The 15,479-nt window shown below is 32.4% G+C and overlaps 1 protein-coding gene across 3 annotated transcripts in view; it reads left to right on the forward strand.

Moving 5' to 3' along the window:
- Positions 1-15,479, forward strand: part of LOC123545201 (homeobox protein Meis1-like) — a 153,572-nt gene that overhangs the window by 79,030 nt on the left and 59,063 nt on the right. For all 3 annotated transcript variants that reach the window (XM_045331546.2, XM_045331544.2, XM_045331545.2), the window contains one exon: positions 8,682-8,830. In XM_045331546.2, coding sequence (XP_045187481.1) covers positions 8,682-8,830 — 149 coding nt within the window. The remainder of the gene's footprint in view (positions 1-8,681; positions 8,831-15,479) is intronic.

The following is a 15,479-nucleotide window of genomic DNA, read 5'->3' on the forward strand; positions in this document are numbered from 1 at the left end:
CTGTTGTTTCCTGATACAAAGCGTATAATTAATGCATACATAATTGGTAAAAAGTGAAAGTTAATTATCTTTATTTCTGGATTGAGAACAGAGAAGAAAGACCCATTGTGTTGCGTTTTACAAAAAGTCAAAAATATGCAAATCATCTCTCATAAAATTATTATAATTCATCATCTATATAATCGTGCATACACCACCCTTTCCTTATTTGCCTATAATTCCACTTAAAAAGATAAAATCAAATTTGTCCAAACAAAATATTAAAGTAATTTAAATCCGCCAAAGCTCTAGCATTGTCCGTTAGATAAACGATAATATATATGAATACGTATTAATTACTTTAAAAGATTTTAAAGATAGATTCTGTATTCATACCTAATTGAATCCCCTTCTGCAGGGGATAACGCCTAACCTTCGGGTTCATGTCACCGAATTACACATTTATACTGATTATAACGCTTTTTACAAATCAGTAATCTGATAGGTAATTAAATTTCATTGAAGTGTTTTTATAAAAAGCATAACATTCTATATTAAATTGTAAAAAGTGAAGATTTCCTGATAAAGTACAATTTTCTACTTTCCCACACTAATACTTTTATTATTTTCGAGTAAGGCTTTATATAAAATACAGACTTGAAAAAAAATCCTTCTTTATAATGATGTCATGATTCACATTTTTTTTTCTTTTTGGTTAAATTTCAGAATTTTATAAAGATATTTCTAGTCTATAGTGCAAAAATGTCTGTATAAAGGTATACACAAATTTTTCAAACTGGTGACATGTAAATCTGTCGAGCACGGCAGTTTCGAGCATTTTGCGCTCGTAATGTTTGACGTGTTGAGGCAAATTGTTCTTCATAAGCCTCAGGAGTGCGTAATCTGAAGTTATTTGCAAACGCATCTTTACATGTCGTGTAATAGTGTAATATGTACAATTCAATTACAACACTATGATAAAATTTCATTCTACTAAATCTATATTAGGAGAAATATAATTAAATTCCTATGATGAATGGTACGCGATGAATTGATTTGCAGTAAAACTTAGTGGGCAAAGAAGCGAGCCGTGCATTGTAAACAGGGGGAATAATCAATAACAGCAGATTCACTGATACCATTCAAGATATAATATAATTTTTCAAAGAATTGTTGATGGAAATGATCAATGTATGTCAGAATTTATATTTGGTTTCCTCCATAAAAAATATGAGACGAAACAAAATATACCATGTTTCTCTGTTGTTTATTGTGCTGCGGAACAGTTGTGCTTGTATGGGTCTTTTACAAGTAAAACTTAAAGACCTTGGGTCCACTTGAGGAAGGTGCTTTATAGGCAAAATTTGAACATATAACTAAAAGGTGTTTCACAAAAGCGTATTTCACAGGAAAGTTTTCACAATGAAAGGGGTATTGTTATACTTATAAGTAATTTACAGTCATATAAATGACGTCCTAAACACTAAAATGGCTGCCTCCATGGTAAACCGTTTTCTTAAGGTTTAGCAGTATATCACAAAACAGCAGATTTTTTTTAGTAAATAAACAGCATCTTGACCAACAACTTACCTGTCCAATACATGTTTTACTGTGTTGTCCCACAGAGTTGGATACTTAAAATATTCTAAAGGAGTTGTCCCCCTTTAAATAAGAATGCCATTTGTAAAGAAATAAATGTAAATGATTGACAAAAATGATGCTTTACCTACTTATGTAAAGTTTAACACTTGTACAATGTTGCAAATGCATCAAAAGTTAGCCAATTGTGTTTCCCGTCAATGTGCTTGTCTTCGAGCATCATTAATACCTACATTTTTAGGAGACTTTCAAACCATACAAAAACAAAAATATACATGTAGCCTTTCTTACGACAACTGGTTAGTTACAGTTATGTCCATTTTGCATGAATTTGAATGAAACAAGGAATTTAATAGGAACAAAATTGCATTAAGATATTTATATTTAATATTTCATTAAATAAAAGTCAAATGGCTAACTTACACAAAGTAAGCTAAATTGTGTGAAAAAGAAACATGTTTCAGTGTGTGTTCTACTTTTGTACGATTGATTACTGATTTGTTGTCACTAAGTGCGACACTAAATGTTCCGATGTGAACACCAAGCCTGGTTCTGACAGGAATCAATGGTGGGAATTTGCAGCCAGGAAATAACCACAATTACTTTGTGCATTTCACATTTTCCTCAGTTACTGATACACAGCTACTATGTGTATAACTCTTGAATACAAGCTTAATGACCCTATGTTCTACAATTTGGTATCTTTTTGTTAAAGAGTAAAAAAAAGTTTTATGTTAAAGTAACAGTCATACTAAAGTAACATCCTTGCAGGAGATAGGAGAATTGTTTTCCATTAAAATCTTTAGCATAGGACAAAATACTGGCCAAAACCTTAATTCATATAAGTTAGAACCTAATTTAATTACTCAAGGTTCAACTTTTACCAAAAATCTGTGATCGGTCCGCTGTAATCTTACTTGACTTTCTGCTGTTGTCAGCTGAGCAGCTTAGACAAACGTTACATTTTAAGTGCACTTTCTACTATTATATCAGACTAAATAGACATAAACGTTTAACAAATGAAATTATTTAATTGACTGTTAACTATCAATTTCAGTTTTTTACCAGTATCCTCAAAACAAATAAATATCATCAAAGACAAGAGAGAAATTGTGTCTGCTGTTTTGTTATTTCTACTTAACATGTCTGTTACTATCCCTTTGTATACCAGAATCTGGAAAAAAATTACATTCCAACATGAAGGGTTAGATAATTAGAAATTTAGGCCGGAGAACAAAAACCTTAGTTTCTGAATACTGACACCTTAAAATGTCAGCCAGTTTTTATAAAATGGAATCATGTTTTTTTTCTAAAGATTTGGTGAAAAAAAGGCAAAAATTCATTCATCAAAATGTCTTTTAAGCTAAATTCCTCTCTTTTTTAAATTCAAGTTCTTTCTATCAAAATATCCTGACAATGTGTCATTTTCTTTTAGAAAATAACAATTTTTTTTTCACTGTTTTCCCATGCAGCTATTTTTCTTTCCATAACAGTAACTGTTGATTCTAGATCTGTCTGGTCAACTTTATTATAAAACTGAGATGATCAGCACACAAACATTTAGTATTATGATAAAAAGATAGACTTTAACTTTGATTGCATATTTTCTTTTTCATTCTTTTTGGTATACTGGTACTGATGATAAACCCGAACAGAAAATGAGGTTTTTTACCTGTAACTTTTTTATTTCAGCAATTTGTAATCAATGGTTGGTATCAAAATAAAGCTTAACATTTGCTGAAAACTTTACATCATTCAAATTTATATTTAGTTAGCAAACTCACACAAAGTGAGGCCCTGAAAGGGGTTAGTAAAATGGGGACTGTAAGTAGGTTGACTGATGATAAATTCGAACACTTTGTCTTTTACAAAATTTTCTTTGTAGTATTATATTGAAACTTTCCCCAAAAAGCTGCAACAGTCATTCCTGATCAAGTAATGAAAAGTGACCCAATGTCAGGCCTCCATGTGGCGACAGTGAGCATGCGCAAAAAAACACCCTCTTCCCCAGTAATTTTGAGTAAATATTTTTTATACAGATAAATTTAAGTCATTTATTTATACAGAATATTTACCAATTTTGTTTTTATTTACACCAGTTGGTGTTGTAAATGGAGACTATTAGATGGTGTGTTCAATTTTATAAATAACCGCTTGCAATCAAATATTTCCAAGGTGGTCGACTTTATCATCTGTCTGGGTTTATCATCAGTACCAGTATTTAGATTTAGAATAAAATATCATATTTCAGTTTAGAACATTTTCAGTTAATTTCGAAAAATGAGGGAAGAAAATGTAAGATTGTAGTTTGCAAATAAGTCAGGTTGTTTTTACTCCAATCACATTCCTACAAAAAATAATAAATAGAAAAATAATTGCATTTCAGTTGGGAAGAAAACCATCCATCAAAACTTGACACCCTCTTATTTTCATAAAAACAATGACAGCCAAATAGCTACATGCTAAGAAATACTCCACCAAAAATCTTTAAATTAACTCAAACATTTTTTCGATCTTAATCAATGGCGTGAAATGGGCAGTAATTTTCTTCATTCTTTGCCAGTTTTTTCTTCAGTAAAATAAGAGATTCTGAACCAGCCCTGCCATTGGATTTAATGGGACACTATGGATAAATAGGTGATTTGGACCACAGGGAGTAAAAAATGTGGACAGTTGTCATATAAAGCTGTCCATTTCCCACTAAAACTGACCATTGAGGGTGTTTGGGACAATGTTTGGGCTGTCAGGGGGGTGAGAATGTTTGGCCCAGTCTGTATCAGCATACTATTAAAGTGATCAATACCCATAATTCTCTGTGGACTGGACACACTAAAAACATTCAGGATTACAGAAAATGCAAATATATGGTGAAAAAAAACTAGTCTATTAAGATTTATTCAGTTTTGCTGTAACTTACAAATACATCCTGAATCAACCAATCAGGTCTAATGTGCAATTACCCAGCATGCACTCTGCACATTGCACAGGTCAATGAAATAACTGAAATTCTTTAGTTTTACATAAAAAACAATAAATATGCATTAAACATAGGAAAACACAAGTTCTGCAGTCATTGAATATGTGGAATGCAGTTTGATATTTTAAGCGGCGACCCCCTAGGGGTAGGATAATGACTTGTCGGCTGGTTGTGACAGTATAGGGACCCCCTTGAGAGATCCACTAAGCCTGTCAAAACCAGAGCCGTTCAAGTGGTGAAATATGGGTCCGCTGGTAATGAGCAGGGGCTCCCATCCTCTCAACGCCATTGTGTACTATAATTACATCATTAGCAGGCATTAGTTAGAAAGCTGATTATGATTCAACAATGTATGCAGTAAGCTGTAACTGTAACTAGATCTAAAATATTCATTTTCTTTTGCTGTAAATGTTAAAATATTCATTTTACATCCGACTACTTTATTTGAATTTATTTAACCAATTTGGATAACGTGAACAATGGAGTATAATCAACAAGAGGATAGAGGTATTTACTGAATCAAACCTTTTACTTTGATATATTTTATAATATATTATAGATTATATTTCATATGGTAATTGTATCCATTTTTTATGATAAAATTTGTTATAATAAAAACCTTTAAAAAAACTTAAATTCTCATATTAATGTTAATTAATACCTCGTATTGTTAAAGGAAACTTAACAACACAAAAATAAGTATATGATATTTGTTGTTTAAAAGGACAATGTATTTTTGTGAGTTTTAATCAGCGCAGCTTTGATTATGTGGTGATTTTTTTTACTGTGCATGATCAAGGGAAGTAAGTCATTCAAGCTCTCTTGAATCCATGCTGCTTAGCAAATAAATGCTTTTTAAATTTACATACATAAAAATTAAGACATATTGTCATATATGCTAATAATAATAATAATAATAACAGACTTTATTTATAGAGGCGACAGTTAGGTCTAGCCCAATCTTCCCTGTGAGCCTAATAATTATATTATCATTAAAAGTTAAAATTTTATGCCAAAAACATGCTTTTTTTCTTCATTTTTCTTTCTCCTATGACCTTTTAGTCCAGGGAATGTAAAAAAACATTAGGCGTCAGTATATAAGTTAAAACTGCTGTTGAGCCTTGTAGGCACTAAACTGGTACAAGTATTTTTTTCTCTGTGCTGCATTCATTAAGACTGAAGCCTTCTATAAACTGTAGCAGTTTCTGTTTTATACTGAAACTGCATTAACTAATCAAATGAAAAATAAAAAATAAATCCCTGTCTCCTGTCTCAGTAAATCAGAGAGCACCAGTAAAAAATCCAAACCAGGAAATGATCATTTGGTAAGAAATTGTTAACATTCTGGGGAAATGGCAGTCTGCAGGTGAAATGATGATCAGGAGTCTAGACTGGGGGCTCCAATATTGCATTAACAAGCAACATTAGAACTTCATTGGGTATATACATGCAAACATTTTTGGAATAAAATCAGGACAGAAAAATGTTATTATGCAATTTACATGAAGGGTCTAATTTTCTTCAGATTTTGTCGGCAATCAGCAGTAACATTCTGAGCATATAATGTCACTTGTTCGGTTGTTGTTTTCTGTTACTTAAAATTTTAGTTCACAGCTATCAGAACAAAATTCAGTTCGTAGTGAATTTTCTGGAAAAGTTAAAGATGTATATACTTTTCTTGGATTGCAGTAAAATATTTATAAAATGACGTAATTATTCAAAGTCATTTTATTTTATGTGAATATAATGAAAAGGTCACATTGTGAAACAGTTAACATATTATTAACCCTTAGGGAAAGAAGTAGCAAGGATTTGAACCTATATGAGCTTCAGCTCCCTAGGAAAACGTCTTAGCTCTCTCGACCAATGCATCTACTGCAATAATTATGGATAGGCCATCAGGAGAAAACTTGATTAAGGTCTTAACAACTAATGAACCGCGCTTGCATAATTCTTGAAATGATAAGTTTACTTAAGCAGAAAAAATTTATTAATTATTTAGAAAATTGGTTGTATTTAATATTCTATATTTTTCTTTTGAAAAATGTGTTTTTCATGTGTTATGTCTCGGGGCAGACCCTGGTTAATGAGGGATTAAAATACTTAATACGAGTGTAAACGAAGCAAAGCACTATAGAGAAATTTTGTTTGTACTGGAAAATCTTTCTGAGCCTTATAATCTCTGAGCAAAATTAAATAATCACAGAGGGAAATTTCCATCACAAATTTTCATTAAAATCTTTACATTTTTTGTCTCTTCTCTTTTTTTCTGTTTCCAAATTTGGTTGTTGTGTCTGGTTGTTAACAGGGCATAAATTCATTGTCTTAACAAGAAGTAATTTTTGAAGTTTTTTGTTCACTTTGAAACAAGAAACTACAAAACCAAAATTTCTTAAAAGTCTGAACGTCTATCAATGCTATGAGAAATCGAAGACATAAATTCTGAGCAATACAGTGAAAACAAATTTTCTAGGAATTTGCCACCATTCAACTTTTTGGCAAAATTACGTTTGGTGTAAAGATTAATATCATCGGTAGAAGCAGCCATATGCCAAAATCCATACTAATTCTGAGCAATCATAATTAAAAACACCATATATGGCAAAAATCGACAATATGCTTGGCTGTATTCTACACCTGCTGTTCCAGGATATAGACATGGTACAATTGAAACCGCTCGTAATTGTATTACCCTCGCGCTAATCAACGGCAAGATCTGAATTACACCAATTCACTTAACTCATTTTAAATTTTTGTCAGGTTTCTACTAACGCAGTGCAGACAAAGCAATTATACATGTACTTTATATCATACAGGGAGAGAACTCTGTTTAAGACAGCTAAATATAAGTATGAAAGATAAAAAGGAAAAAAAAAAGTGTGACAGTCCTTTTTTTTTTTTTTATCTCAGTGAGAAAGTATCAAGCGTTTCTATTTGTCAGTCGGTGCCAGCTGAGGAACACAGTAATTAATTTGCTATTGGTCCCTAGTAATTATTTCAGCAAATTGAATTTGGTAGATGATTGGAAAAATATTATTATAAAATCGCTAACTCATCAATCATACTGCCCAATTTTGTCTACTGGTTGATATTCATCACTTTATAGAGTAAAATCTCATCTAAGGGTGGAAATACTTAACTTACCGAAAAACTTTGACACAAATAGTATTTAAAAATAAACTTGTCATTTCTTTTGTTATCCGGGCCGACATTGAGGGTTTGTCGGTCTGTCACATTAGGCTAGATACATTCCGATACATATCATATTAAACTAAATCTAGTCATTAAAGCTGAATTAGTGTTAGTTTTCATGGTTTTTACTGGCTCTTCAGACCATACATACGTAACACGATCCCTCACTTTTGTTCACATTCAACTTTACGAGCTGAAAATGATCTTAAACGTTATGACTTTACCTTAAATAAAATTTGGAAGAATGAATAGAGAAGATATTTTGGCGAAATTTCAGGAAATATGATAAATAGTATACATTTCCATCCGCCAAACTTTAAAGCTGAGTAAACTGCTATGGGCATCTGTTTAAAACGTAGTTAAATTCCAGCATGTTTTATCGTAATTATCAAATTTAATGGGTTAGTAATGTGATCCTTGCAGAAACGTGTTGATGTGAACTTTTGACGTAAGAAAACAGGTCACTGCCGAAGCCTAACAGATCCCACTATCAGCCTCGCATCTAACAAGCCCTATCACCTAAACGGAGTCAAGTAACTTATCTCAGAAAAACATCAAGCAAACATCAGCGGCAATGTTTACACCAGAACAACTGGAACTACATTTTTCGATTTTCATGTTCTTAAAAATAGCTTTTAACTTCAGTTTTGTAATATACAATGAAAAACGGAATTTGTACCAGTTCAGTTAAGATAAATCTGTGGATAAAGGGAGATAATTAACAGTTTGAAAACTGGAGCACGTAGAAAAATGTGAGTTATAAAATGATGGAGAATGCTACTTGGACTATGTTGCTGGCTAAGGTTCTATGCTAATAGATAAAAGTAATAAAACCATTACATTGCCAATCATGATGGTAGATTTTCTAAATAAAAGATCAAAGTAATCTTAAAATTTAAAATAGAAGTAACATTTGAATTTGTTTTATTTCCAGGGGACTGTTTAGACAACAGTGTTGGTTCTGGCGAGGGTACCGCCGACGAAGACTGTGAAGACAGAAACCCAAAACGACAGAAAAAGCGCGGCATTTTTCCAAAAGTTGCTACAAATATCATGAGAGCGTGGCTCTTTCAACATTTAACTGTAAGTATAGTTTTCGTTTCTAATTTGCATATTTACAACAGATTGTCATAAATAAACATCAAAACAAATAACCAATCAGTGTAAGGCTACTCTCGCTTCTATCAAATCTGTAAACCGTTGTCACTATTACCTAAAGAAGGAAGAAAATCTTTGTGACGTGTAACACCTTGATAAAAAGTAACAATATTTTAATTAACAGACAGGAAAGTACTTGAAAATCTATTAAATCCTATGGCTAGGTATTTTTGTCATCTTGAAATGGTGCCATGTGACTCAGCTTGCATACCATATACCTAAACCTCTATCTCATCAAACTTGTCAATATTGTTGTCATCTTTCATGTTGTGATTCAGTAAATTGTCTTACATAATCTTCATTTGTATCTGTGTGAAGATTAAGGTGGATCTATACTGTCACTAGCACCTGACCCCCTGTTAGCCATGTATGACACCCGTGATAAATACAGGATTATCTCCCCTTTTGTCAATGAAAAATTCTCTCAGAGTCAAGCAGGCTTTAGCCACCTACGCTTGCATATAGGTCATTTATCTCAATTGTCGACAATATTCTTTATGAAACTTAACCTGTCAATGATCAAAAAGCCTTATTTAACTTTATTGAGTTGCATATGAACACTGTGACTTTAATATATCTGTCAACGTTCTGGTCAGGTCTCACAAATGACAGCCAAACTTGTCCTATCTAAACAGTTCATAAAGGAACTTTTCACAATCTTGAGGAATTTAACATCAGATATTATTTTTATGAAATATTGCACATTAAATTTAAAAATGTCTTTAAATAACAGTAGACATTTTCGTAAAGAAATGTTGTGAATGAATAAAACAGAGATCAGAAAGGCATTTTAAAGGGACACAACTCTTTAATTGAAACTTTTTGATTATTACTGGATAGATTCTGATAAAGTTTGATTAAGTTTGAATAAACATGAAAGAAAATTATGTTTATGGAAAAATCCCATTGTTTAAATTATATTGAACTTGTTCCAGTTGGCACTGAAATTAGAAACGCATCCCCCAATGAAAGTGATATTGTATTTAAGATGTTTTTTAATGGTAAGAACAGTATGTGGGTGTAATTTTTTTACTGCTTTTTGAAACAATCATGATTTTGTCTACAGACAAAAATAATAAAAGAAAAATGCTCTCCCCGCCTAGGATCAGTGTATAAGCTATAAAAAGTTGAGCTCTCTGCTAAGTGTGTTTTGCACATGCCTGTAAAGTCTGCTCTACAATAAACCTGACAAAACGCTGCAAACAAAACCATTAAAACTGACATTTATTGCAAGCCAACTTGCAAACTTCTTTCCTTATCATTGGAAATAAACAAATATTTAAATATCACTAGACCCCCAAATGACATTCAAATTTTATTACATATTAGTAATTTGCCAAGTCATCAGAACCACCATAAAATGTCACTTGAAAATGGCCTAAAACAGACTTCTACCTTCAAACAAAAGCCATGAAATCATTGTCAGTGTTTTCAAAAGTTGATTAAGATACTTTATTTACTCTATTGTTGTTTGTGACTTTTTCCACTTACGGAAGTTTTTTTTGTAAATCAGAAAAATAATTACAGTAAACTCATGTTGTGAAGATTAATAATTAAGGGGATTCTTAAAAAAAAATAAAACAAAATGAAGCGAGAATTTTGTTTACAGAAGTTTAACCCTAACCCTAAGGCATGAACCTTTCCTCTAACCCTATATACTAAAAAAGTAAAATTTCAAAGTTGCAGGGCCCATCAATTTTTATATATGCACACTTTTTAAAAATAAATTAATGCAACCAAACAAAACCATTACTTTGACTTAGTTTTGATAGTATATTGGTAGTAACTAAATTTCACTTATGTTACATGTACAATTACTGTTGAAACCAAAAATCCCAGATATAAATTGTGAAAGAAATTTACCCATAAAATAGCCAGTGGTCAGTGTCATGGTGAAAGCTGGAGAGGGCCGTCAAGCACCAAACCATTGTAACTTGAAATAGACACCCCATGGTTCTCACATTATTCTACAATTAACAATTCACTTTTCCAATTACCCATTCACTCAATGACATTTATTGTCTTACAATTTCAATCAAATCCCAATAACCATCAGGGCTCCTGCACTAATTGTTGCCCTTTCAAGATGACCGTTTAGGGACCATTCAAGGGATAGCCAGTACTAAATTACAGATTTGAAAGGCAGGAAAATGTCCCTTTCAACCTTTGGTTGTTCTCTTCAAGCTACATTAAATACCTTTCTTCAGACATATTTAAATTTCACCGCATCTAAATGCATTTTGACTTCGTGCTTTTCAGGCGTCAGCCAAATATGGAAATTTACAAGAATAACTGTCGTATTGTTGTCACCCGTTATTGATGGTCACTTGTACCTGCCTTAATTCACAGGCATGCTTCTCATACAGAGCAAACATATGGGCACAACTGGCCAAACTCTCGGGGTCTAGTTTCGTCTTCCAATTCTTAAATGCCAACTTGTTTTTTGATTTGAAAGTACATAAAAAATCAAGACTATACAAAATTTGATGTGAACTTTCATCAGTTTGTGACATATTCTTGAGCAACACAAAGTAAAAATGCCTTAAAAGCATTTAAGTTTTGCTGAATTTTCTTTTATTCAAACATATGGCATAGTTGTGTACAATATCCATATAATTATAAATTTATATAATTACAAATTACTGTTACAAAATACCTGTTCAATGAAACAGACAATTTCTTCAAGTTCAGTCTTTAAAAGGAGATGGTTAGCCAAATGTATATACAAGGGTTCCTGGTCTATTGAGACAACCTCACCAACATTGGCACCTCACATACTCCTGAATTAGGAGTCAATTGATGCTTTTCCTATGCCTTTGTTTTCTTCATTAAAATTTAAGACAGACTTCAGCTTATAACAAGAAAGGCTTAACCTGCAGTTTGGGGTAGACATCATTCACCACTTTGTTTGGTAAAGATTATAAATACATTTTAACAGACAGATCCTTGTGAATCATTTGACCCCAATGTCCTTTAAATTTAATCTATGGTCAGTCTGGCTCAATGGGTCAAAATCACTTTGATACCTATTTGTTTGTAAATGATGATTATCTTTGTGGTCAATTGTTGTTGACCTTTGGTCAGTGGAGAGAGCATTCAGGACAACTGAACATAAATTTAATAGGTTGAATAATCCAGGTAGGACAAATAATGTAATAAGACTGTTGAAAAGTCACTGTGATCTTAAGGGCAATCAGAAATTACCTCAAGAATCTTGTCTGTCAAGGTCACTGTAGAAAAAAGGTGATAATGTTGAAGAAGTTTATTACATGAAGAAAGGACTTTCTTGTCATTACACTCATAATTTTCATGGAAAGGAAGACATAAAACTGGGATATTAAAGAGATTTTTGTCATTAATTTAATGAGAACCCCTTAATTATTTTATTTGCAGTGCATTAATGATTTGGAACAAACCAACACTTGCAATTTCGAGGGATTACTGCAGAATGATGAAAATAGTTCTAGAAATTATACCCTATACCATCATTAATCTAATTTCGTTGGAATATTTAACATAGGTTGAAACTTCTGTGTATTGTCATTGTGCAAGAGAAACAAATATAAACAAGAAGAGTGAAAACTGCTCAAAGTCAACATTATAAATTCACTGTTCAGAAGCAATATTCAGCAAGAAACAAAATGCTAAATGGGCATTGATAAAGGTGTCAATAGATTTTTATGCTTTCTAGGCATACAGTTAACAGTTTCTGTCTTGTCAAAATTCACTGTAATTGCTGACAATGACTCACTAAGTCCATGAGAATTCTGGCCAATGCATCAAGTGCTTTTCTGACATCCATAATGTTCATAGTGTGCTGATTTAAAAACCCATAAAGTCAGGAATCTGTGACCACTGGCAGTCACCCATGGGACAGTGATATCACCTACACTGACAAGGCCTATCATTACAGCCCATGTCTTGGCACCTGATCTGTGCTTAATCTATGTCCAGTTAACTGGTCAGTGTCAAAATGACCAGCTCAATTGACAAAACAAACACAGTGTAACAGCCATGTTTATTTAACATCTTTAGATTTGCATCATGGGAGTTTTCTAACTTTCCTATCTCCACTCCACAAGAGTATCCATTTTCAAAATTGTATCCCTTCATTTCCTATCAGTTAATGAAGCACGAAACTCAGTTTTAGTTATTTGGTTAGCAAAATTATTGGAAATATGAAAGAAATGAACAATGGCTGTTTTTAATTATTGACAGCTGTATCTAATTTCACTCCTAGATGGCAACGATTTGATGATAAGATTGTTTCATTAGCTGCTTGGTAATAGAAGGCTCTTTTCAATTTCTTTTGAAATGAAGAAAGGCTATTACTTACGAAGCCAGTATACTTGGCATGGAGAATTTTTTTAATATGGTCTGAATTAAAAAATGCTTCATAAAAAAATTCTGGTTTTCAATGTCTTGTACACAGGGTCTAGAAAATTATATCTCCACGTATATTCACATTTCGTGAGTCCCAAAAGTTAAACGAAAGATATTTTATAACGGGAAAGAAATAATAAAGCATAAATCTGAGGGTAAGAATGGGGATGTTCTTTATATTATAGGAGGTAGACATTTATAGGAGTATATTGTGCAATAAAAAGTAAACTTATGCACAGATATGTGAATTTTTATTGTATGTTGAGTAGATGTTGACGGGGCTATTAATGACTGTCATAATATATAGGCAGGCAAATTAAACATATAACAATAAAAAATTATTCAGCCATTGTGTTTTGTTTTGCAGATTAACTTGATGCAGAGTTGATTGATTTCCCAGTAAATACTTAAAATACAGTAAATGAGCCTGGCACCATTCTCTTACAAAATTAACATAGTTTCTTTTATTGCTAGTTTTGGCAACAACAAAACGGAATATCGGTCTCATTGTTTTGCGATCATTTTGCCGATTTCACAAAACTCCTAGCAGTCCATTTCTTTCATATTCATTTTGTCGAATTCACAAAACCGCTAGCAGTCCCATTGTTTTGAGTTCATTTTGCTGAATTCTCAAGAACTCCTAGCAGACTTGTTCCGTGTTCATTTTGCCAAATTCTCAAAACTCTTGACTTACAACCATATTTAACATCAAAAATAGCTTCATAACCCTTATAAATCAACCTTTTCTGCATTTGAAGACCTTTTCAATGTTTTATATACACAATATACTCATAAATTTTGATGAGAAACCCACTAACACCAACATGCCTCTCTCGATGGCAATGATATGATTTATATTGAACATATCTTCCAGATTTAATACAAATTTATAGACAGATATGCTAGATTATACTAGGCTATTGATGATGGCTGTTCTAAGCTAGACACAGTTCATGAAGGGTTAATCAATGATGATCTATAAAGCCTGCATCCCTTGGGAGATGCCAAGCTGTCTTCTTAATTCCATAACCAAGTGTCTATAAACAGGACAATAGAGCACTAGAGAATAGAAATGTATACACCATAATGCACAGAAAATGCATCCACAGTCCCATGTTATGCTAACAGAGCTGAAATAGTTTGTGTCTTTGGAAACATGTCATATAACACTATTTTTGAAAGCTGAAACAAATTATGTTGAGTTTTTTTTAATTCAAACTTAATCAATTAAGTTACTGTTTGACAGAAAAACTCACATGCTGAATGGGTGTAATTTAGAAATAAGTAATGTTACAAAATATAATTTTTAAAGAAAAAAGTTTTGATAAAATAATATGGTGTAAATTCAGTGTCCCTCATTAAAACAAACTTTATGTTATTGTACTTTGAGGCACACTGATCATTTCCTATGGTGGCATTAATTGTACATATTCCAGACAAAAAAAAATCAACAGTCGCCTACATCTCCCATTGTCTCTTTTGAAAACCGTTATAAAGTTCAATACCTCTACGCACCATAAAATGTCATGTGACAAGTCGTCTACGTCACAGAAGCATTCCCTTCGGACACTCAAAAACAATAAACACAGCAGTAGCATGCTTAAAAAAGAATCAACATTACCTATGTCATTAATAGTTGATCATTTTCAAATTAGCAGACAAACATTAAATCAAAGATGTCGTTCTATGAAAATAAAACGGGCTTTAATCAACCGCTGTTTCTCTAAATAACTTTCATGTCAACAAGAAATTTTCATTTACGGTTTCTGCTTAATGCACACATTGTCTGATTTAAACAGGTTTCAAAAGACGGAAAAAACAATGATATAATAAAGTTTACAACTTGTGTGGTATTATGCAAATGATACAATGCCTTAATTAGGCCATATGCAAATTTTAAATAGCCAACCAAGAAGAAGCAAGGAGAGAAGGTTTTTCTCTCCTCCCAATGAAGAGCACACCAAGGTGAAGCCATTAAACAGACTATCAAAGAATGTATACTTTTTCCTCCTCCCCTTGATTAGTTAGGACACCAGAATTCCACTCCTTGAATCATAAATAAATAATTAATCTTTACATACATGCACACAGTGCACGCAATAAGAGAAAGAGACAGACAGTCATTATCGTTAAAATAACAAGATCTGAGGGATTTTCACTGCTTAAACTAAGATTTATTTTTCCCAGACTT

The sequence above is a fragment of the Mercenaria mercenaria genome, chromosome 1 (genome assembly GCF_021730395.1).
Source record: "Mercenaria mercenaria strain notata chromosome 1, MADL_Memer_1, whole genome shotgun sequence".
Taxonomy (NCBI): Eukaryota; Metazoa; Mollusca; class Bivalvia; order Venerida; family Veneridae; genus Mercenaria; species Mercenaria mercenaria.